The 22,989-nt window shown below is 40.3% G+C and overlaps 1 protein-coding gene across 1 annotated transcript in view; it reads left to right on the forward strand.

Moving 5' to 3' along the window:
- The window catches only part of LOC140481572 (kelch-like protein 1), a 413,097-nt gene that overhangs the window by 388,627 nt on the left and 1,481 nt on the right, over nucleotides 1–22,989 (forward strand). Inside the window, exons 9-10 of the mRNA XM_072577991.1 lie at nucleotides 4,701–4,913; nucleotides 12,219–12,390. Of these exons, the coding sequence (XP_072434092.1) occupies nucleotides 4,701–4,913; nucleotides 12,219–12,390 (385 nt within the window). The remainder of the gene's footprint in view (nucleotides 1–4,700; nucleotides 4,914–12,218; nucleotides 12,391–22,989) is intronic.

Raw genomic sequence — 22,989 nt, forward strand, 5'->3', positions numbered from 1 at the left:
AAACATTAAAACTCTTGTACATGACTCTGGCTTTGCTGTTTCAATCTGAATTTAAACTCTAGCATATTGTGGTCACTCTTTCCAAGGGGACCCTTACCTATAAGATGATTGATTTATCAATCCTTCTCCATTATCGAATTCTAAATCGAGAGTAGCCAGTTCTCTGGTTTGCCCCATGACGTGTTACTCGAAGAAACAATCCTGCAAACACTCTATGAACCTTTTCTCAAAGCTACCCTACTCAAATTGATTAATCCAGTCAATATGCATGTTAAAATCACCCATAATTACCATTGTGCCCTTCTCACAAAACCTCATAATTTCCTGGTTTATGCACGTCCTACTTCAGAAGTAATGTTCAGGGGTCTGAAAATGACTCCTTCCAAGGGGTTTCTCCCCTTGCTTTTTATTTCCACCCAGACTGATTCAACATTCTGGTCCCTTCTACCAATATAATTTCTTAATACAGTCTTGATGTCATCCTTAACCAATAACATAGCTTCACCTCCTGATCCTTCTTTTCTATCCTTTTTGAATATAGAGTACCCTTAGACATTTAACTCCCTGTAACCACATTTCAGTAAGCCCCAGGTCATATCTATTTTTCTCTGTTTGTGCTATTAGCTCATCAACTTTATTCTGACTACTGTGTACATTTAGGTATAAGGTTTCTAAAATAAATTATACTGATTTGTCTTTCTCTTTTAATATTTTCTTGTGCACTATGTTTTGCATACTCTCTGTCCTTATTTATTAAGCTCTGATAACATAGAGCCTCATCTCCATTGTTTATTCCAACTTTCAATTCACATTTTGATCTTCTTTGATTCCTTCACTCACCATGTTCATTCGACTGGCCCTGCCTGTTTGTCTTATTACCTTGTAGCTTCTGCTCGCTTTCTGACCTGCTGTTTTGGCTCCCATCCCCACAGTCTTTTTGGTTTAAGTTCACCATAATCACATTTATTTGGAGAATTTATATCTTCTATTCAATCACTTCTGTTTCCAGGTGCAGTAAGTTTCCTGTGTCCCTTATAGCTACAGTGGCGCTTTGTAATTCTACATGCTGCAGATGTAGACTCTTGTCAAATCTTCAAATGTGAGATGATATTGTAATATATTTATTCCTCCCTTCAATTCCTGACTTTCTCTCTCAGTTCCCTAGTTTCACTGTATTTTTCACAGTGAAGTTCAAAGACTCTTATGTAGCTCAAGAAGTATGAATGCTATCATTGACATGCTGTACTCAAAAGAACAACACAGGATTCAGGTTATTCTTCTCTAATAAATCAATAGTGGCAATCTTCTCTCCATAGATGTTGCCAGAAATACTGAGTTTCTTCAGCAATTTCTACTTTTGTGTTAATAGCAATTTCATTCTTTCTACTCGTTCCTAAAAGAGCAAATTACTAGGGAATGCAGGATTGTGGCCAGTCACTTTCATTCATGTTCCACCTCTCTTCCACTTCACTGGACTCTTCACAAATGAAAGATGTATAATGTCCTCCTGTGGTCTGAGGAATGGAGTTTCTCTAGTGAAGATTATTTCACAAATTATTGACTCAGCTTGAATTTCTTCGGCAGCTGGGAAGTAAAGGTGATTCAAAGTCACACAACCTTCTCTGTTTTGTGAAAAACAGTGCTGATCAGGAATAACATACAAAGTATGGTGTATCTACCCCCATTATTTCAAAGGGTAGTGTTGGTCTATCCTTGCACCCTCAGAGGAATTGTTCTCCAGCTATTAAACTGAATGGATGCTTGGGAAAATACAGACTTCAGACAGTGTTGTGTCAGAAGGGTTGAGCAGTCCTGCACCCTGTGTTCAGTTTAACATTAATATTGCAGTCATTAGGCATCATATCTTCATTCAAAAATCTTCTTATGGATCTCTCACTTACTGTAAGGAAAATACATCTTGTTCTTTCATATATCCACTTTTTGACAATTGCAGTATGGAATGCTGTGGTTTCAAATGTTAGTCTCCCAAATAGAAACCTATGCTGCTTTGGAAAATGATCCTAAAATAGCTTCTGTTATGACATTCACAGCACTCAATATTAATGGCTGGTCAGGCTTTGTAACAGTGTTTCTTCTTTAATGCTACACCAAGGACATGGGGCATTGGCAGTGACTGTGCTGTATACAAACAGTAATTGTTTTCTTCCTGGCATATTGTTAGCCCACTGATTAATGAGCTGGACAGATCTGGCCATAGGAAATTACCAAGTCCCTTCAACTAAGCAACCTGTTTTACTTGAAAAGTTAACCTGCCTTGCGAACCACTTTGATTTGGCCAGCATAAAGTCTTCTTTGAATTGCAGGGATTCTGATAAAGATTCATCCAGTACATTCGCTACAATACGAGCTCTTAGGCACTCATCTCTCAAAATTCCATGAATTATCAGCAAAGCAATCCTAGTCACTTATAAAATAACTAATAGTCTCCCTGGCTTCTGATTGCACCAACTGAACTTTCTCAACTGATTACAGGATTGCACTGTAAACTAACATCAAATTTACAGGCCTTAATGACCTCTTCATATTTAGTGGTAATTGTTTTTGATCCCCTGCCTGATCAGAATGAGGTCAGCACTGCTACTGATTGGGTATAAAGGGGCACTAACCCGATTCTTGTTGGAATTCTTAGGAGGACTGGAAGTGGCCCATATTGATTGAAATGGCAATGTCAGTTGATGCTTTGTGCAGCTTGATCAGGACTTTCTGTGTTGTCCAGGGGTCTGAGATAGAGTAGGTTTTTCCCATTTCTCTGATCACTCCTGGTCAGCTGTAGTGGGCTTGAGTGTATTCTGATGGGTCAATGAGCTTTAAGTTGTCTACCTTTATCAGCATCACCTACAATCCCCAGTGGGTGGTGCGTGAAATGTCATTGCCATACATGCATTTCATGAGTGGGTGCTATATGTTTTTGACAGATGACAAATGAATACTCAATCAACAGAATCCATTGGGCTCTGGCTAATGATATGCTGATTGTCATTGATCCTCTTTTCTGCTTTTTTTAAAGTAAATATTTAAAAAGTTAGGCAGTCTTTGTGGGACGCTGTGACAAAACAAATGAACAATAGGTTTTGTAGATATTTTAAATTAATTTCTCCTTGTTAAGATTCATCTCTTTAGCAGGTAGGGACTTAAATCTTTTTAGTTCAGAGGTAGTGTCACTAGCCCGATACCACAAAACACTTGATCCTTTGTCTATATTTTCTAATCAACCTGTTCAGAGGTCTCTGACACAGGTGGGACTTGAACTCAGGCTTCCTGGCTCATAGTTAGGCACATGATCATTGCCACAAGTGCCCTTGATCCTTCTTTATAAACTGACTCGAAGGCCTGTCCGATAATAATTGAAAGAGGATAAATCAGTGAGAGTAATTTGTCTTACATAACAAGGTATAAAACATTCAATGGGGAAGGGAGAAGAATTTTTTTCTGCATGCTAACAATAGGTACAATTGACATTACAACAACGATGCCAGAAATGTCATTTTTGTCTCCATCAGACATGCTAGAGTGTTTAATCCTCCTCCCAAATACTGCTTTACATCTTCAGCTTGGGTAAATCGATTGCAACTTCAATATTGACCCTTTCATTACCTTATATTAACCATCAGCACTCCCAAAACCACCACAGCTGAAAAAAAACCCCGAAACAGTGTTAACTGAAGAAGATTTCTTAATTTAACACCATGCACATGGTAAAACAGGACTTCATGAGAACTCCCCTCATTTCCCAGCTGATCTGACACTATTGATAATGTACTGTAGAGGTGAAGTTAACAACAATTAACCCCTTATGGTCCAGCCTTGGGAAGAGCAGAGAGCAGTTGAAACAATGTGATTTCAAGGATGTGGCATGGTGACACAGTGGCTCACTGCTGTCTCACAGTGCCAGGGACATGGGTTCAATTTCAGCCTCAGGTGATATTCTGTGTGGAGTTTGCATGTTCTCCCCATATCTGTGTGGGTTTACTCCCGCAGCGCAGTGATATGCAAGTTAGGTGGATTGGCCGTGCTAAATTGCCCATAGAGTCCAGTGATGTGCAAAACATTAGCCATGGAAAAAGCAGCATCAGAGAGGTAGGGTACTGGGGAGGGGGGGGTGGGGGGGGGAGTGAACTTTGGAGGAGTGGTGTGGACACGATGGACTAAATGGCCTGCTTCCACACTGTAGGGATTTTATGTTCAATGAGAGATTTCAGTTCTGTTAAGAGAAACTGGGTTTAAATCTTTAGAAGAGAAAAGATGAAGGGGAAATTTGATAATTTTGTTCAAAATCTTTAAGGATTTTGAGAGCAAGGAGAGGAAACATTATTTCCACTGGCAGATAGGCCTTACTAGGAGATGCAGGTTTTAGATAATAATAAAACATTCAATGGGGAAATAAGAAGAATTCTTTTCTGCATTGATTTGTTATGATCTGGAATGCACTGGCTGAAAGTGATATCGAACCAGATTCAAGAGAAATTCAAAAGGAATTTGATAAATACTTGAACAGCTATGCTGTGCAACAGGGTAAGGGTAGTTTCTTTCAAAGAACCAACACATGCACAATGGGTCAAACAAACCTCTTCAGTGTTGCATTATTCTATAGTTCTCATTTAACTATTATATGCTGCATGTGAGCTATCAGACAGTGTTCATAATGAAGACTTAATGAGCTTCTTTTACTTTACCAACAGGCTGTATGCTGTCGGAGGGAGAGACGGGAGTGCTTGTCTCAAATCTATAGAATGCTATGACCCCCATACCAACAAATGGAGTATGTGCACTCCAATGTCCAAACGAAGAGGAGGTGTGGGTGTAGCAACATGTGATGGTTTCCTTTATGCAGTTGGAGGCCACGATGCCCCTGCTTCGAACCATTGTTCTCGGCTTTCAGACTGTGTCGAGAGGTGAAAAATGCAAATATCTATTTTTTTTAAAAACTTTGGCAGTACATGTTTCACGTATTGTGAAGAATGAAAATCCATTGAAATTCCAAATCTTTAAGTGGTAGTATTCCAGATTTATTAGGATAAAGGGATAGCAAGTTTAAATCAGAGTTCAGGAGAAACTACTTCTCCCACAGGGTTGTGAATCTGTGGAATTTGCTACACTAAAGTGCAGTGGATGCTGGGACAATGTGTAAATTTAGGAGGAGTTTGACAGATTTTTCCTTGATAATAGGTTGAAGGGACATGGAGAGAAGGCAGGAGAATAGGGGTGAGGAACATATCAGCCATGATCGATGAGTGAATGGCCCAATTCTGCACCTATATCTTATGAACATATGAACTTATTGTATGATTATGTTGCTATGCAATTTCATAAATAGCTAGACCAGCTAGCATTTTGCATTATTAAGCATCCCTGTAAGGTTCTTTTCATGTCCTCTACATTTTAAAGTATTCCTGCCCCATGTCTAATAGCCAGTTGAATAGTTAACAGTGGATGTATAGGATGAAATTTAATGCCCTCTCCTCTCCACTGCCAAGTTTAGTGGTGGCATGTTCTTAATGGCAGTGGGAACAATTAATCAAGTAGGAAGGTGGCAGGTGCAGACCCCATTCCCTCCTTGCCTCTGCTTCAATTACATTTGAGGTGAGAATTCCCATGGATAGGGAAGGCTCATGGATAACCTTCACATCCCTCCACCAATTAATACCCTCAACCAGGTCATTGATCCATTTCAAAGGCTCAAAATTCCACTGCTGGTATTTACCCAATGACAGATGGGAATTTACCATTTAGAAACCCTTGTGTGGGTTGCTTAAGGGCTTCCAAGGCAGTGCCCCCAATCAAAGGTACTCAGGATCTAATCCTGCTGTGAGCCATCACCCTGCCCATACTACTGAACCCCTCCATAATATTTCCTCATGACCCATCCAATGATCGCTGTCCTGCATCACTGATGTGTATCACAAAACTCGAGTGGGTACAGTCCTGGTGAGAATCACTGCCTCTGCTGGGAAGAGCTGTTGGCTTTTGATGTGCCCAAAGATCTTGGAGGACAGGACATTCACCCTCTGGTCCTTTGAACCTGAGGAAGGCCCACTGATGTTTAGTTAAGCAACATTTAACTTCTCAGACAATCCCAAATGGTGGAGATGTAGGGCTGCCATTGACCCTCCAATAGGCAGACGAAACTCCCATCGCCGATACCAAATTCCATCCTGGTTTTCCAGTATACTGAGGGAAAATTGTATTTTCAACTCTCTTTACAATGAAAACAACCCAGGTAAACACTCTGCTGAGATAATTTAAAACTCATTTTTTTGCACGATTACCGTGTTTGTTTAACTGATGAGTGGGCAAGGTATGGATTGCCACAGTAAGGGATGTAGTCTTTCATATTCTGCCATATCTATTGGAAAAATTATTGGAACCCATAATTAAGGGGAGACTGAGCATTTAATAAAACTTAACTAATTAGAACAAGCCAACATTGATTTGTAAAGAGTATACCATGCCTAAAAAAAAACCCTAATCACATGTTTTGAGGAAGTAAATAAATTCAAGTGTTGTCCCAATCCATGAGGCTATCAGACGGAACGTGCTTGTGCCTGGAACCTGGCCCTAGAGTTGTAGTTGTCAAACACGCCTAGCATAATTTAATTAATCCTAAACAGCTATTCATCAATAATGAATGAAAATAATCCTTATTCACAGCATGCAATGCTCAACAATGCATCTTAATATTCCAGTTAACTCACCCCAAGGATGTCCAATTCTTTTGAATTGCATTAGCTTGCAAAAAGAAAGCATAATTAATGCTGGCATGTCTAAATGAATAACACTTCAAATCATGATTGTCCAAGTCTAAATTAACCTATATTTTGATTTGAAGTCTCATGGCTGCAATTGGATTAATAACATTTAGTTTGCTATTAAAAAGTGTCATGTCTCTATCCTTGGGAGTTTATGTTTTACAAGCCGAAGTAAGCATCACAGAAAAATTATACATTACATATGTAGATTGCACATTTGAATATATTCTGTTATTTATAAAGATGCTTCAAATTTAATATTTCTTGGTGGATTTGAGCTTCAAAAGATTATAGATAACTGCATTTGTAACAAATTTTGTGGGGACAGTGATTTCTTTAAAAGAAGTAATTGAAAGGTCATTGCAACAATAAGACATTTTTTTAAAAAAAACAAGGCTTCCTGGAAATCCCATTACCCTTGACAACTGCTTGCTTTGCTCCTAGTCTACCACTGGGACTGTTTAGAACAGTGACTGGATGGACAGAGCTTTGGGCTCTGGAGTTAGTTGAAGGACAAGATGCCTGGGAGGAAGGGTTGCTCAGCTGAACTCTCCTATTTTTGAAAAGATGACTTTTGCTAAGTTCAAAACAAGTTGTTTTTATTATACTGCAAGAGTGATTGATGGGATTTTTCAATCTGGTATTTCCTGAGCAAATGAGATGTCGCTCTGACTATAGCTGTAGGACGAAGTGTAAACCCTGTTGTGAGTAAACAAGGTACCTTTGAGTCACAGGGAACTCTTGACAAGGGGAAAAGTAGTTATCTTTGTATCAGATGCACGGGGAGTGTGACAGTGTCTGGCTCAGTACCTGTTGCGATTGTCCATAGTTTTGCCTGTACACAGAACTGGTTTCCTCAAGGGAATGATTGGGCAGCGGTGTAGGTCATAGCTTCTCCAGTAGTCATGGCAAATTCAAGTGAAGTCAAGCAAGCTAAACAGTAAAATCAATGTTTAATCTTTTGTAGTTACCTGAAAATGGTTAAACAAAGTCCATCGGCAGAAGGAAAATTGGTACCATAGATATTTTGTTATTTGAAACTTCCCTTGTGGATTTGGCTAATCAAAGGTCCATATGTTTAGCGTCCATGAATAGCAAAGGTGAAATCACTTTGGTGGGATTGTACTACAGGCTTCCCAAAAGCCAGTAGAAATAGAGGAACAGACATTTGAACAGATTACAGAAACAACAGCGTTGATTTGGTGGGTGAATTTAACTTCCTGTATATTGACTGGGACTCACTTTGTGCCAGGTGCTTAGACGGGATGGATGGAATTTGATAGGTGCATCCAGGAGGGCTTCTTAAAGCAATATGCCAATAGCCCAACTAGGGAATGGGCCATATTAGATCTGGTATCAGGGAGTCAGCCTTGCCAGGTGATTGAAGTTTCAGTGGGGGAGCAGTGACCATAATTCCCTAAGTTTTAACTTACTTATGGGTGAAAGTACTAAATTAGAGGAAGGCTAACTATGACAATATTAGGCAGAAACTGGGGGATATAGATTGAGATGGTTGTTCGAGAAATCTACATCTGGCATGTAGAAGTTTTGAATTGATTAGAGTTCAGGACCAGCATGTTCCTGTGAAAATGAAGGATATGGATGGCAAGATTTGGGAATCTTGGGTGACAAGAGAAATTGTAAGCTTAGCTTCATCCTATTTTGTAGGTTTCTGTGTGATTCTCCCTTATTCTTCTAAATTCCAGTGAATATAATCCAATCTGATTTAGTCTTTTCTCATACTGCCATCACAGAGTCAAAAAGTGTGGTGCTGGAAAAGCACAGCAGGTCAGGCAATATCTGAGGAGTAGGAGAGTCAATGTTCGGGCATAAGCCCTTCATTGGGAGCCAGGCTTTGAAACCTTTATTGAACTTTCTTCATATTCAGAAGATCCTTCCTCAGATAAGGAAACAAAACTGCTCACAATATTCCAGTTGTGGTCCCAACAAAGCCTTGTACAACTGCAGCAAGGCACCCCTGCTACTGTATACCAAAAATGGGATTGTGATGTGGAAGTGGTGAACCCCTCACAGACGTATGGATGAAGAGTGGGCAGTAATTCATAAGATGGTGGTGGTGCCCAAATATCATCAGGAAATATTCAGGCTAGCTGATGAAGTTCCTATTGGTAGCCTTGTAGGAATCTGGAAGACACAACCACATGCAAGTTTATATTTTAAGTTTATATAAGTCTTCACCAGAATGTGGTATAGTTTTGTAAAGTGTGTGAGATGGAGAGAAACTCTCAACATGCAATCGAACCAGTACTTTCAATTCTCATATCAGATTTGAGGAACAAGGTGATGGGGTGTTTATAGACAGTATGAGACTTTCAGTTAAAATGAGAAAGGAATACTAGTATATCTTTACTATTATTGACATAGATGCTCAAATTCCAGATGCTGTTACCTTAAGGATCATTACTGCTAATGTGTTGATAGAAAAATCAACTGAGTTCTTCATTTGATATATTTACCAACAGAAAACTGGCCAGCTCAATATTCAAACTATATATTCATATTATTTCAGGAAATTACAAATAGTCTAGGTGTAATACAGTAAAAGTCTTCTGCATACCACTCACAGACATAGAAGCTTCAGATAGGTACCATCAAATCCAGTAATCAGGGTACATTTTGTCAGTTACCTGATATAGGCAGTCAATAGTTTGTAGCAATTTATTGAGTTTGTTAAGACTCAGCAGTTTAGAAGTGATGTGCCAGTTAATTGGATTCAAAGAAAAGTGATAACAGGAGATGGTTCACCATGATTCACTGATACTAGAAGACAAACAGGCTTTTGGCAAAGGATGAGTCAGTCTTATTAACATTGTGAATGCAGCATCCTGCTTTCTAGCTGTGGTGCTGGGAACTCTTCCCTAGCTCTTTGTCCTCTTCTTCTGGTCAGTATTCTGTCAGGATAAGACAGCTATCCGATGACAGTCACTTGAGTATTGCCCAACAAAGTTAGCCCTGAGCACGTGGTGATAAAACTTATTTCTCGGTGCTGGTAAGTTACACTGAGTCAATTGATTTGAAGACCCTGGAAAGTATTGAAGATCAGAGGGACCTTGGTATTTAGAGCCCCAAATCCCTTAAGGTAGCTAAACAGATGTCTGAGGTGCCTCAGAAGGCATATTGAATACCTGCCTTCATTAACCTGGGCATCGAATACAAGAGCAAGGGCGTTGTGTAAAATACCGGTGAGATCACAACAGGACTACTGCATGCATATCTGGTTATCAGATTATAGGAAGGTTGTGATTTCACTGGAGAGGGTGCAGGAGGGATTTACAAAGATACTGCCACTGGAAGGTCTGCAATACAAGGAAAGGTGGACATGTTGGGGATGTTTCCTTTGGAACAGCAAAGTTTGACAGGAGACTTGGTAGAGGTGCATAAGATTATGAAGAGCATGAATAGGCTGAATAAGAAAGCATTTTATTTATGGAGGGATTTATAACCAGGGAGCATGTTTCAAGTAAGAAGTGGAAGCAGTTGAGATTTTTTATTATTATTATTCAGAGTGTGGCAGAACTTGTTACCTGAAAAGTTAGTTCAGTCAGAAACTCTCAGAAGATTTAACTCTCGTAAGGCAGCACAGTGGCTCAGTGGTTAGCACTGCTGCCTCACAGCGCCAGGGACCCATGTTCGACTCCAGCCTTGGGCAACTGTCTGTGTAGAGTTTGCACATTCTCCCCATTTCTGCGTGGGTTTCCTCCGGGTGCTCCAGTTTTCTCCCACAATCTGAAGATGTGCAGGTCAGGTGAAGTGGCTATGCTAAATTGTCCATAGTGTTAGGTGCATTAGTCGGGGGTGGGGGAGGGGTGGGTGGGTTACTCTTCGGAGGGTCAGTGTGGACTTGTTGGGCCAAAGGGCCTGTTTCCACACTGTAGGGAATCTAATCTAATCTTACCTAGTATTTGTACATTCACTTCAGGGCTATGGATGAATCACTAGTCTCTAGTGATTACTCAAAGGATGATTTTTGAATCATTGTTTGTCTTCAGTTATTATTTAAGGTGCATTTTCATAGAATAGATAACTCTTTTGATAAATATAATAATGTGGAAGCTGTCAGGATCATTGAGATACCATGGAACAAAAGCAGCAAAATGGGATTAGTGTGATCAGATCTCAGTTGAATACTGCAGACACGGTGAGCTGAATGGGCTCCTTCTGTGCTGTAAACTTCCAGGAGTTTACCTTGGATACATAATAGAGCAAGGACAAGTACTGCCAAGTACAGCAAAATTACAAGATTTAGTTGAGTCCCCTGCCACTAAAACTAAACTGGAAATAATGAGATATTTAAGACTTGCTGAAAAAAAACACAGCTTTTTGTCCTGTCGTCATCAGGCCAATTTGCAAGCATTTCCAAATTTGCAAGTTTTCTACCAATCAGAGTCCACTTGTCATCAAATCAGCACTCTCCTTTCATGCGTGTAAATGTTAGTTTTCCCTCAAAATCGGTCTGCTTAGAAATTGTCCTGATGAGTGCAAGACAAAAAGCTTTGGCAAAATGCATATTTTTCATCAATACTCAGTTTTATGTTTACTGTGGAAACCTGGCTGGTAAATTAGCTTAGATTCCCTATCATGTGGAAACCGGCTCTTCGGCCCAACAAGTCCACACCGACTCTCCAAAGAGTAAGCCACCCAGACCCATTTCCCTCAGACTAATGCAATTAATACTACAGGCTATTTGGCATGGCCAATTCGCCCAACCTGCACATCTTTGGAGGAGACCGGAGCACCCAGAGGAAACCCATGCAGACACTAGGAGAATGTGTAAACTGCACACAGACAGTCACCCAAGGCTAGAATTGAACCTGGAATGCTGGTGCTGTGAGGCAGCAGTGCTAGCCACTGTGCCACTATATTTTAGCTTTTGGATTATTTCATCCAACTTTTCTATCTGTTCTACTTTTAAAGCCAACAGTTTTATACAGTTCCTTTGCACATGTGCTTGTGGTCGTGGTGTCATTGTAGCTCAGTGAGTCAGACTGTCACCACTGAGATGGTTTCAGGTTCAGGTCCCACGCCAGAGATTTGTAAATAAATTCAAGGTTGACTCTCCGTTACAATTCTTAGGGAATGTTGCATTGTTGGAGGTGTTTTCTTTCAAGTGGGATGTTAAACCAAGGCTTTTCCGCCCTCTCAGGTGGATGTGCAAGATTTTCTTATTGAAAACCTGATATAAATAAGGTACTTAATTAGCCATACTCGGGAGAAGTGACAGTACACTCCTCCAGCTTTGGTTGTAACAATATTAAAAAACTGAACAAGACCACCCAGGCAAAGATCCTTTTCTACTGTAAACATTTGAACAATAGGACAAAAAAAAGACTTCTGTTGTTCATGATTAGCTTGTGTTGTTTATTCAATCAACAATGATGTACAGTACTGGAACAATTTTCCTTATATTGTGTTCCATCACTTTCACATCAGATATGATCCAAAGACTGATACCTGGACAACAATAGCTTCAGTGAGTGTCCCCAGAGATGCTGTTGGAGTCTGTCTCCTAGGAGACAAACTGTACGCAGTTGGCGGATATGACGGACAAACCTATTTAAACACGATGGAATCATATGATCCACAGACCAATGAGTGGACACAGGTAATAAATATTGAAAATTTTTAAAACCACTGATCTTTGATTTTCCTTTTGTTTCTCGAAGTACCGGATTTTGAGTCATTGTTAGGTACAAATATGTCTTGTGTTATTACTTAAAGTGCATTTTCATGGAATGTGAAATGTAATAAAACAGAAGCTCTGATTGTCACTGATTATTACAAAATTATATTTAAAATGATTTTGTGCTGATGAAGTACTGTATAATTTCTTCTAAATAGTAATGTGTATGCATTTAATTGGAGCAGGTGATTAACCTTGCTTAATATTTAAAGATTGGTAGCGTAAATGGTACAAGTAGGAAGATTTACAGTTTCACTTATGCACAGAACTTATTTCGTAGCGTTACTAAAGGATTTGTGTTAAGGATTTGTAAATATCTAAAATATGATTAGCTGCTGGTGACATACCATTAATCATAAGCTTTAGGTTCACAAGAGTATGTGGGAAACAGGAGAGATGGTGAGGGGGGAGGGTAGGGTCATTCACCGCATTGAAGGAGTCATTAATAGACTGAATGAATACCGAACAATTTGTTCAGTGTAGAATCAGCTCTTCTTGTTCAAATTACCTGTGATTGGTATTATTACCTTGAAAGAGTATGAGTGTTGGCCAGGGTATTCTTGTAAATGAAATTTGCTGATATTAAGCAGAATGGGAGCATTTTGGAGAATTTTACTTCTGAAACTTGATAAAATGAAATAATGAAAGCTATTGTAAGTTCCAGTTGGTTTCAAGCTATTTGTAAAAGGTGGGAAAGGAATCAGTGCCTCTGATTTAGAATTTGACCTTCCATTTCTAGACTTGTGGTTGAAATTTATAGGGGTTAGAGAAGGGCAGAAATACATATCTCAACCAAAAGGAAAGTCTTTGCCGCACTGATCGGTGCTGAACTGGGCTGCTCCATATCAATAACATGCTGTTGGTCAACCTTAAGCTGCTGATGTTCGGAATTTGGCCCTTCAGAGTCCTGCCCTCAGACTCGCCAGCCACACAGATTGATCAATAGCTTCTGCAGTGCCAGAACTCAGCTGTAGATGCTGTTATGACTATGAGGGGGCCCTTAGAAAAGAGCAATGGATCACACAGGACCAAGGCCATTGTTGGCCCTGGCATTTTAAGCTAGCAAAGGATGGGGAAGCCTAGGAAGTAGGGGCAGAGGGGTGACAAAGGGTTTTGATATCTTGTTGATGAGGAACAAGGACATCATACCTATTGTGCATAGGTCACCACTAAAAGTCTACCACTCCCCCCCCAAAGTTTTTTTTAATAACATCATTCTGAACCTTATCCAACTGCACATACCAACCAGCTTTAGCATGGACAACATATTATTATAGGTCTGTCCACCCTTCAAGCGCTCTGCCTGTATTCCTGATGAAGGGCTTTTGCCTGAAACATTGATTTTACTGCTCCTTGGATGCTGCCTGAACTGCTGTGCCTTTCCAGCACCACTAATCCAGAACATATTATTATGTCAGTTGGCTTGTGTGCAAACTTAACTGTCTGTTTCTAAAAATTGGTATGGAGTCTGCCAAATTGAGTGCCTGCCTGCTTTCATTTTATGGGGTGGATGGGTGTGGGTGAGGAGATTAGACACCTGTCATATTTTATAAGCACACGTCACCAAAAATACATTCAGCCTGGGGCTGTAATATCTCACCTCTGGACTCAGCCTGATTGGTAGAAAGTTTCCTTAGTCAGGAAAGAAGCTGTGTAAAATGCAGTGGAGTATTCCATAATGTTTATCATGGATGCAGGCTAGATGGTTTGGTTGGTACTACCTGACCCAATTTTAATTTTGACATGAAAATGGGCATCTATCCGTTTCGAATAAAGTATGCCCTTGCACACATACAGCCATGAAACTGAAGTACTTTAGAACAGACAGCTCAGCATTCTGTGCCACAGATGTGCATGTTGACTGGAAATTTCCTACCAAACATTGTTGTAAGAAAACCAAAGGAATTGCATCTCTTCATCTAGAAGGCTCATTGCCATTTTTTTCAGTGCAGTTCGGGATGAATTATAAATACTGCCAAACTTTACAGTGTCATCCACACAGTGAAATGTAGAGAAAAATATGTAGATCATTATTTTGTCTTGCTTATCTTGTTGGTTATGTTAGGAGAAAGTGAGGACTGCAGATGCTGGAGATCAGAGTCGAGGGTGTGGTGCTGGAAAAGCACAGCAGGTCAGGCAGCATCCGAGGTGCAGGAGAATCGACGTTTCGGGCAAGAGCCCTTCATCTGTAATGAGGCTTGGAGCTGAGGGGGGTGGAGAGATAAATGAGAGGGTGGGTGGGTCTGGGGACAAGGTAGCTGAGAGTGCGATAGGTGGATGGAGGTGGGGGTAATGGTGAGAGGATGGAGTGGAAAGGTGTGAAGGAAGATGGACAGGTAGGACAGGTCATGAGGGCAGTGCCAAGTTGGAAGGTTGGAACTGGAATAAGTTAGGGGGGGATGAGAAATGAGGAAACTGGTGAAGTCCACACTGATGCCGTAGGGTTGGAGGGTCCCAAGGCAGAAGATGAGGCATTCTTCCTTCAGTTATGTTACAGTTTGGAGCACAATGTAGTTTAATAATAACATAGGCAGTGACGCTATTTGGGAAACTTCAATCTGATGCATTGCTTCATGAAAATTAAGAACAAAATGACAACAAAACAGCTCAGTACATTGCAGCAAATCCCATTCCAAAGGAACAACATGGGATTCAAAACATTAATTCTATTTCTTTCTCCACAGATGCTGCCAGACCAGTTGAGTTTCTGTAGCATCTTTTGTTTTAGTACATTGCTGAGATTCATCACAATTATTTTAAACAGCAACATGGTTAGCCTCAGATATTTTTTCTTTTCAAAATGTGGATTAACAAAATGTTAGCTTCTTATTTAAAGCCAAATCTCTCATTTAGTCCTTTGTTAAAAAACAGGTCACTTATTCTATTTTTGTTGAAGTCAATTACCAATCAAGGATAATGAATTTATTCTTTAGTGGGCACATATTTACAGCTCCTGATGGTTGTTCTTTCATGTGTTTAAAGCAGTGTTGATAAGGTGCTCCTCATAGGGAATAATATGATAAATTAGCTTGTTTTCTGGGTAAAATATTTAAGTATCTGTTTCTGCTATTTATTTCTGCACTTCGAATATTAATTATTTAATGCTCAATTCAGACCCCAAACCTCTACCCAGCAGAACTGAGCACAGCACAGTACTACTCCTAATTCAGCATTAATCGACAATGTCAGTCAAATTGATAGGATGATAGATGTCATGAATAGGAAATGTCACCTTCGTGCAGCGAAGGTTGCAGTGTTTAATTAGTGTTTGGGCAAACATTGCTCTGCAACTAATTGTTCTACATTTGACCTGGGTGTGCTCAATATGTCAGCACCAACATCCTGCATTGCTCTGATCGGCAAAAACTTACAGACAAACAAATGTCAGTGCATTAAGGAAAGGATGAAACATTTTTTACATTTATGTTGTACCCTTTTAATTTCAAACCAACTGAACCTTTGATCAGTATTAACTTTGAAAAATACAATATAAGTGATGAATGGTTTGGGCTTGAAGTTGCTAAATTCTTAGTTTCGATTTAAGAATCAAAGCACAGGAGCAGTTCATTAGTAACATATCTGTACAACTGATGTACAGGAGCAATTTGTTATTCAGGAAGCTTTTATAAAAGATCAGTTCAATAGCAACTTAGCCCTACTGCTCATCAGTGATCAGCAATGAGGCAGTAATTAGTTGATTGACTGTTTTAATGATTTTGGTTAGCATATTCCATGCAAAATAGCTCTTCCGTGAATGGAGAAACAGGGGAATTATTTACATCATTAAAATAAAAAGTATCCCAAGGATTTTCTGACAATTGCCTTGATATGTTGGTTCAAACTTTATGCAACAGTCTGAATGTGATGTCATTGTCATGCCAGATTTATAGAAGAGCCTTAACAAAGCATTATTTTCATCAGCATCGAGAATGTGTTGCTGGAAAAGCACAGCTGATCAGGCAGCATCCGAGGAGCAGGAGAGTCGATGTTTCGAGCATAAGCCCTTCATCAGGAATTCATCAACTCCCCTACTCCTTGGATGTTGCCTGACTGGCTGTGCTTTTCCAGCATCATACCTTTTGACTCTAATCTTGAGCATCTGCAGACTTCACTTTCTCCCATTATTTTCATCAAGTGTGTTGCATTTTTTCCATGAAAACACATGAAGCAAATTATCTGCTGATTCTCTAACCTGGATTTAGTCACTGTTTTTGGACAGTTTTTTTTTCACAACATTTTGCATCTGCTAGGAGATTTCACAGTGGACATAGGGGGTCATTAAGGTGGTAAAAACAATGACTGCAGATGCTGGAAACCAAATTCTGGATTAGTGGTGCTGGAAGAGCACAGCAGTTCTGGCAGCATCCAAGGAGCTTCGAAAATGATGTTTCGGGCAAAAGCCCTAAGGGCTTTTGCCCGAAACGTCGATTTCGAAGCTCCTTGGATGCTGCCTGAACTGCTGTGCTCTTCCAGCACCACTAATCCAGAATAGGGGGGCATTAGTCTTGACACTTTACCAAGTGGACTGCAACAAGCTTAATGTACCAGCAGATCTTTTCCTGATTAAACACTCAAAAGCCTAAGTTATAAGTTACAAAGTCAATGAATGGTTTTTGACTGTTGGAACAATGACTACGGAAAAGAAGCAAGTGAGGGTGAAGTGTCAGATGGACGCTAATGGTTTGTACAACATCATGAGTTTCAAAGATCTGTGAGAAGTGGCTCAAGGTAGTCCCTCAAAAATGAAACCCTTTAAGTTATGGATGAGACTATATGATGGAACAATTCTCATTCCAAGATGACAAACAAAACTGGACATAATGCCATGGGAAGAATGAAATCTGATGTTGCATATGATCTAAATTAAACAATTCTACTCATCTCAGTGGAAACAAGTCTAAACCTTAGACCAACGCCATACATGTCAAATGAAATTTGCAAAGTTTTACAGGCCTCTAAGCCATTGACTGACAAACAGTGGCTTAGTGGTTAACACTGCTACCTCACAGTGCCAGGGACCTGGGTTCGATTCCAGCCTCAGGCGACTGTCTGTGTGGAGTTTGCACATTCTCCCTGTGTCTGCAAGGGTTTCCTCTGGGTGCTCTGGTTTCCTCCCACAATCCAAAAATGTGCAGGTTAGGTGAATTGGCCATGCTAAATTGCCCTTAGTGTTCAGGGATGTGTAGGTGAGGTGTATTAGTCAGGGGTAAATTAGAGTAATAGGCTAGGGGAACAGGTCTGAGTGGGATACTGTTCAGAGGGTTGGCGGGGACACGCTGGACTGAAGGGCCTGCTTTCACACTGAAAGGATTCTATTAAAAAAAAATCAACCACAGCCATAGACAAATGTTAGACACTCTTTCTCCACTACAGGTGCCTGTTCAGGATTTAATCAAGATGTTGTCTCCCCATCTGCACAGATTGCATCAGCTCCAAAGGTCCATTGTTTCCTAACAATGGAAATGGTTTACTATGTGTAAGAGTTTCCATTCTGATCACCCCTTGCAATACTTCTGAGCTTTCAGGAATTGCAAGAGCAAAATGCATACAATACAAAGTTTGTCAAATTTATTCTTTTATTAAACTTGAATTTATTAAATAGTACAAATCCTTTTGTGACTGGTCTGGAATTTCATTCAAAACCAAAACATAAAACACCTACACAAGGTTGACTGAAAGGTGCATGAATTACCACAATTCAAATCACTCTGCGATTTCATCTCACCTTAAAACTTCCAGCGCGATATGTTGCTGTACAACTTAACTTAATCTTACAATTACCCACATGGATGGTCATTATCGGTGTTGATTCTAGGGCATTGACCTGGAGATGACCGGTCTCTATCTTTTTTCTCATGACTACAGAAACTCGCTCTAGTGTTGTCCTCCTTTTATGGTGATTCATATCATAAGTAAGACAAAGGTATCTCTTATTGTTATCCTGATGTATCTTCCGGTGTTTAATATCCCTTTTAATCTTGGTTTATTTCACGCCTGACCTAAAAAGGACTGGATGGACGTAATGTTGCTTCCATGAGAGAAAATAATGCATCCTTACCCATTGGAAGTAGTAAAGAAGAAAGAAATAGTGTGCTCGCCTTCTGGTTGCTTGTCCTGAACGTTTCGATGAAACTCAGATGACATGTGCTGATGGATTATTTCTCTTCCATTTTGAATCGGTTTGGTTGGGCTGTTCTAGAGAGAAGTGTGCCCGGTGGCTCAGTGGTTACCACTGCTGCTTCATAGCACCAGGAACCCAGGTTTGATTCCACCCTCAGGCAACTGTGTGGAGTCTGTACATTCTCCCCTTGTCTGCATGGGTTTCCTCTGGGTGTTCTGGTTTCCTCTCACAGTCCAAACACATGAAGGTTAGATGGATTGGCCATGCTAAATTGCCTATGGTGTGCAGGCTGGGACATGTAAGGGTGTGGGATCCTTCTTGAAGGGTTAGTGTGGACTTGATAAGCTGAATGTATGCTTCTATTCTATAGGGATTCCATGATTTCTTCATTCTCTAAGTTCCCAATCTTTCACCTCACCCTAGGATAGTTTAAGTTTCCTAGAGAGATTTTTGAGATGTTAAATTCCTCCCCCATTTCTTAGCTTCCAAAGACTAAGCATTCAGTCTCTTTATTTTTAATAATTGACTGAAGGAGTCTTGAGTACAGGTTTTTGATTGCTTATTCAGGTACGCATAGGGAGACAGTCTACTCCTAGAATGAAAACAAAAGAACTGTGTTTGCTGCAAATCAGAAACAAAACCACAAATTGCTGGAAAAACTCAACTGGTTTGATTTGTTGTGATATATTGTCGTCACATGTTTTGTTTTGCAAACAGTATAGGCAGATTGTAGCAAACAAGGATGTGTAGACCATAGGGTGCTTAGGCAGAGTGAGCCATACAAGGTTATGGCTGCACAGGACATTGGCAGAGCAAGATCAACATTAACAAGATCAACATTATTTGGAATTACCTATCCACTCCACCCTTCTCTCCAACCTATTATTTTCACCCCCTACCTTTATCTCTCTATTGCATTCCCAGCTCCATCCCCCTCCTATTTATCTCTCAGCCCGCTTAGGCCACAAGCCTTATTCTTGATGAAGGGCTCATGCTCAAAACGTTGACTCTCCTGCTCCTCGGATGCAGCCTGACCAGCTGTACTTTTTCAACACCACACTCTTCTACTCTGATCTCCAGCATCTGCAATCCTCACTTTCTCCAGGTCCATTTAACAGTCTAATAATAGCAGGGAAGAAGCTGTTCTTGAACCTGTTGTAGTGTGTGTGTGTATTCGAGTTTCTGTATCTTCTACCTGAAGGCAGATGGGGTGGGATGATGTTGATAGCCTTCCTGAGGCAACAAGAGCAGGAAATGGAGTCCATGAATGGGAGATTGGCTTCCATGATGATTTCGGCTGTAGACACAACTTTCTGTAGTTCCTTACTGTCTTGGACAGAGCAGTTGCTGTGCAGGTAGAATGCTTTCGATGGTGAATCTGTAAAATTTAGTGAACCTCCTTGTGGACGTGGCAAATTTTCTAAGCAGCCTGAGGAAGAAGCAGTGTTATTGTGCTTTCTTGACAATCGCATCTACATGGGAGGCCTAGGATATAAACTTGATGGTCTGGCAGCACCTATGGAGAGAAATCTGAATCAATGTTTCTGGACCAGTGACCCTTCTTCAGAACTAAATGAAAGCCAGAATGAAAACTTTGCTAAATCCAAGAAATTCATCAATTTATGTACCTTCAGTAACATCCTGCAAATTTCAACCTTATCAGTATATTACACAATGAAGAGATTATCTCCAGTCTTTGGGATATATCTTCATTCACCCATACAGGGGATCTTATACTTACCTTGTACTATTTGCTTCAACCTTATCTGTTTGTTCAAACCCTCGCACTTCTGTCTCCTGACCAGTTAATTCTATATGGATCCCAAGGTTTTTTTGGAGGTTTCCTGTTGTCCTTGAACTTTATGGTGTACCAGGTCCATTTGGCAAAGGCTGCCCATTTAATTTTACTGTGATCACTTATCGCCCAATTAACCTGGGCAGTGCAGGAAGTGTGTGACATTGGGATATTGTGATTAGTGAAGGAAAAATGAGAACTATGCTGGGGGGAACAATCTGCATTTATTTAGAAATCTACTCTGCTTGTTCTTTGAACTACGTTTTAAATGTTACATGGCTAAAGAGGCAGGGGGTTAATCTCAATTTAAAAAGAAACCTGAAACTGCAACAAATGTAGCTTTCTGCTAATTATTTCAGCAATCACAGCTTCAACTAATATTAATGGTCTGGGGAAGGAAATCTCAAATAGATTAGTTTTGGAGCAAAACTTTCACGAGCTTCAGTTGTACTTAACTGCCAATGCTGTATCAATGCTTTAGTCAGAAATAACTTAACAGGTGTTTCCAAAATGTTGATGTTTGAATTGAATGTTAATCTTGTTCCTCTTCAACTACACAGTAATTATTTTGTCCATTATTTTACTTATATCATTATACAGTTAGTGTATGCAATGCAGTGCCACTAATAAAAGAGCAGACACAAGAAATTTATGAAATCGTGTAAATGACTGTGTACTAATATTTGAGGAAACTAATTTGAAAATCATAAATATCAGAAGATAATGGCCCAGATATTCCTATCAAGACCAGAAACCCTATTTCAGACCTTAATCTGGTTTAGAAATGACCCACTTATCTTTCGATGCTTCCTGCAAGGAGATTCCTGTAATTAACTTGTTCAGGAATCCACTAATCCAACAGTAAAGAATTTTTTTTGTGTGGAAGCCACACCTTCTTTTAGAGCACAAACTCTGCTGTGTTTTGTAATTTTAAATATCCCAGCAGCATAGTCAATAAGCTTATCAGTTCCTTTGAAAAATCAAGTTGGTAGAGATGTGTGTGGAGTCAGGGTGACAGTTATTTGTGGGAAGAAATTACTACAGATGCTGGAATCTGTACTGAAACAGCTAATGCTGGAGATCACAGCAGGTCAGGCAGCATCCATGGAGAGAGAAAGTTAACATTTCAAGTCTAGATGACTCTTCATCAGAGCCAACTAGACTTGAAACATTAACTTTCCCTCTCTCCGTGCATGCTGCCCAACCTGCTGTGATCTCCAGCATTTGTTATTTTCAGTTATTTGCGGGGATAGGGTGCTAAGTGGATGAGGGCAATGTACTAGGAGGGTAAGATCAATAGGGAGTCAGGTAGGGCACCAGATGAGTGAGATGGATAGGGGTCAAGCGGGTGGACTACCAAGCGGGGTGAGGAGGGAAAGTTGCCAGTTGGCTGGGGTGCTAAGTAGGTAAGGTGGGCATGACCAGATTGGTACGATCCCAGGTCAGTGAAGTCAGTAACATGCTATGTGGATAGGGAGTCAGATGAGTGCAGTGCCAATGGGTCCAGTTGATGGGGTGCCAGTTGGGTAGTATGCTGGCATACCAGATAGATGAGTAGGTGGCTAGGTGAGGTTGGCGTGATGAAAATGTTGAATCCTGCAGTAGGGAATGTGGGCTTTCTCTTATGTCTAAGAGATGGCAAGGACTATTGGATCTGGGGCAGGGGGATAGTGTCTGATAGCAGGGGGAAGGGAGGGGATGTGTTCAAAGGTTGTCAGGCAAATACAATGGGTGTAAGAGTGGTGTCTTGGGACATGGGTATTGTCAGGTCTGATTGGGGTGGAAGTGGTGGGGAAATATCAGGTGCAGATCCAATGGACGATGATGGTACTTTGGGTCCTAAAGTGAGAGTTGTTGTTAGTTCTGAAATGGTCACACTGGCAGAGTTGGGGCGGGGAGGGGGGGTGTCATGTCCTAGGGGGAGGGAGGGGAGGGTCAGTTCTGGGAGAGATAGGTTTGGAGGGGGTAGTGGTTATTCTATTTTGGGTTCTAGTAGATGTAAAGGGTGAGGCAAGGCATGAATGAGGTTGTCAGTGGTGACTAGGAGAGTTTGTTTAATAGCTGCCCAAGAGTTAGAACATGTTTTTAATTATCTAACCTTTCCTGGCTAACTACTAAGTTCAAAGGTCCTGATTCCCATCAGATAATAACTCAGGCATTTCCCATCCAGTAGGTTGTGTCAGGGATTCCTCAAGGTCCTCAAGCTTTGGTCCAGCCTATGCCACTGTAATGACTCTCTGGCCTTCAAAACATCAGGGCCAGTTTTTATTTCATTGTATCTCCATACTTGTTATTGCAATGCAGACTTTACACTGTGGTATTAATTGTAAAATAGTAAAATATCTTCTGTTGGTGTCAATATTAACTTCAGGACTATAATTTTTGATTTTCAAATTAGCAACCCCTAAATGCTGTAAATAAATTGCATTTTCAGAACAATTGATTAGTTAAATAACATTTGACTGGGGTACATGGATTTGGACTATAAAATAAATGAACATGAGTAATCGCATGCACACCCATGCAGTAATTTTAACAGGAAGGTGCAGTGCAACAAACAGGTCATGAACAATGAAGGAAAATTTGTGGATACATTGTGTATAAA

The sequence above is a fragment of the Chiloscyllium punctatum genome, chromosome 9 (assembly GCF_047496795.1).
Source record: "Chiloscyllium punctatum isolate Juve2018m chromosome 9, sChiPun1.3, whole genome shotgun sequence".
Taxonomy (NCBI): Eukaryota; Metazoa; Chordata; class Chondrichthyes; order Orectolobiformes; family Hemiscylliidae; genus Chiloscyllium; species Chiloscyllium punctatum.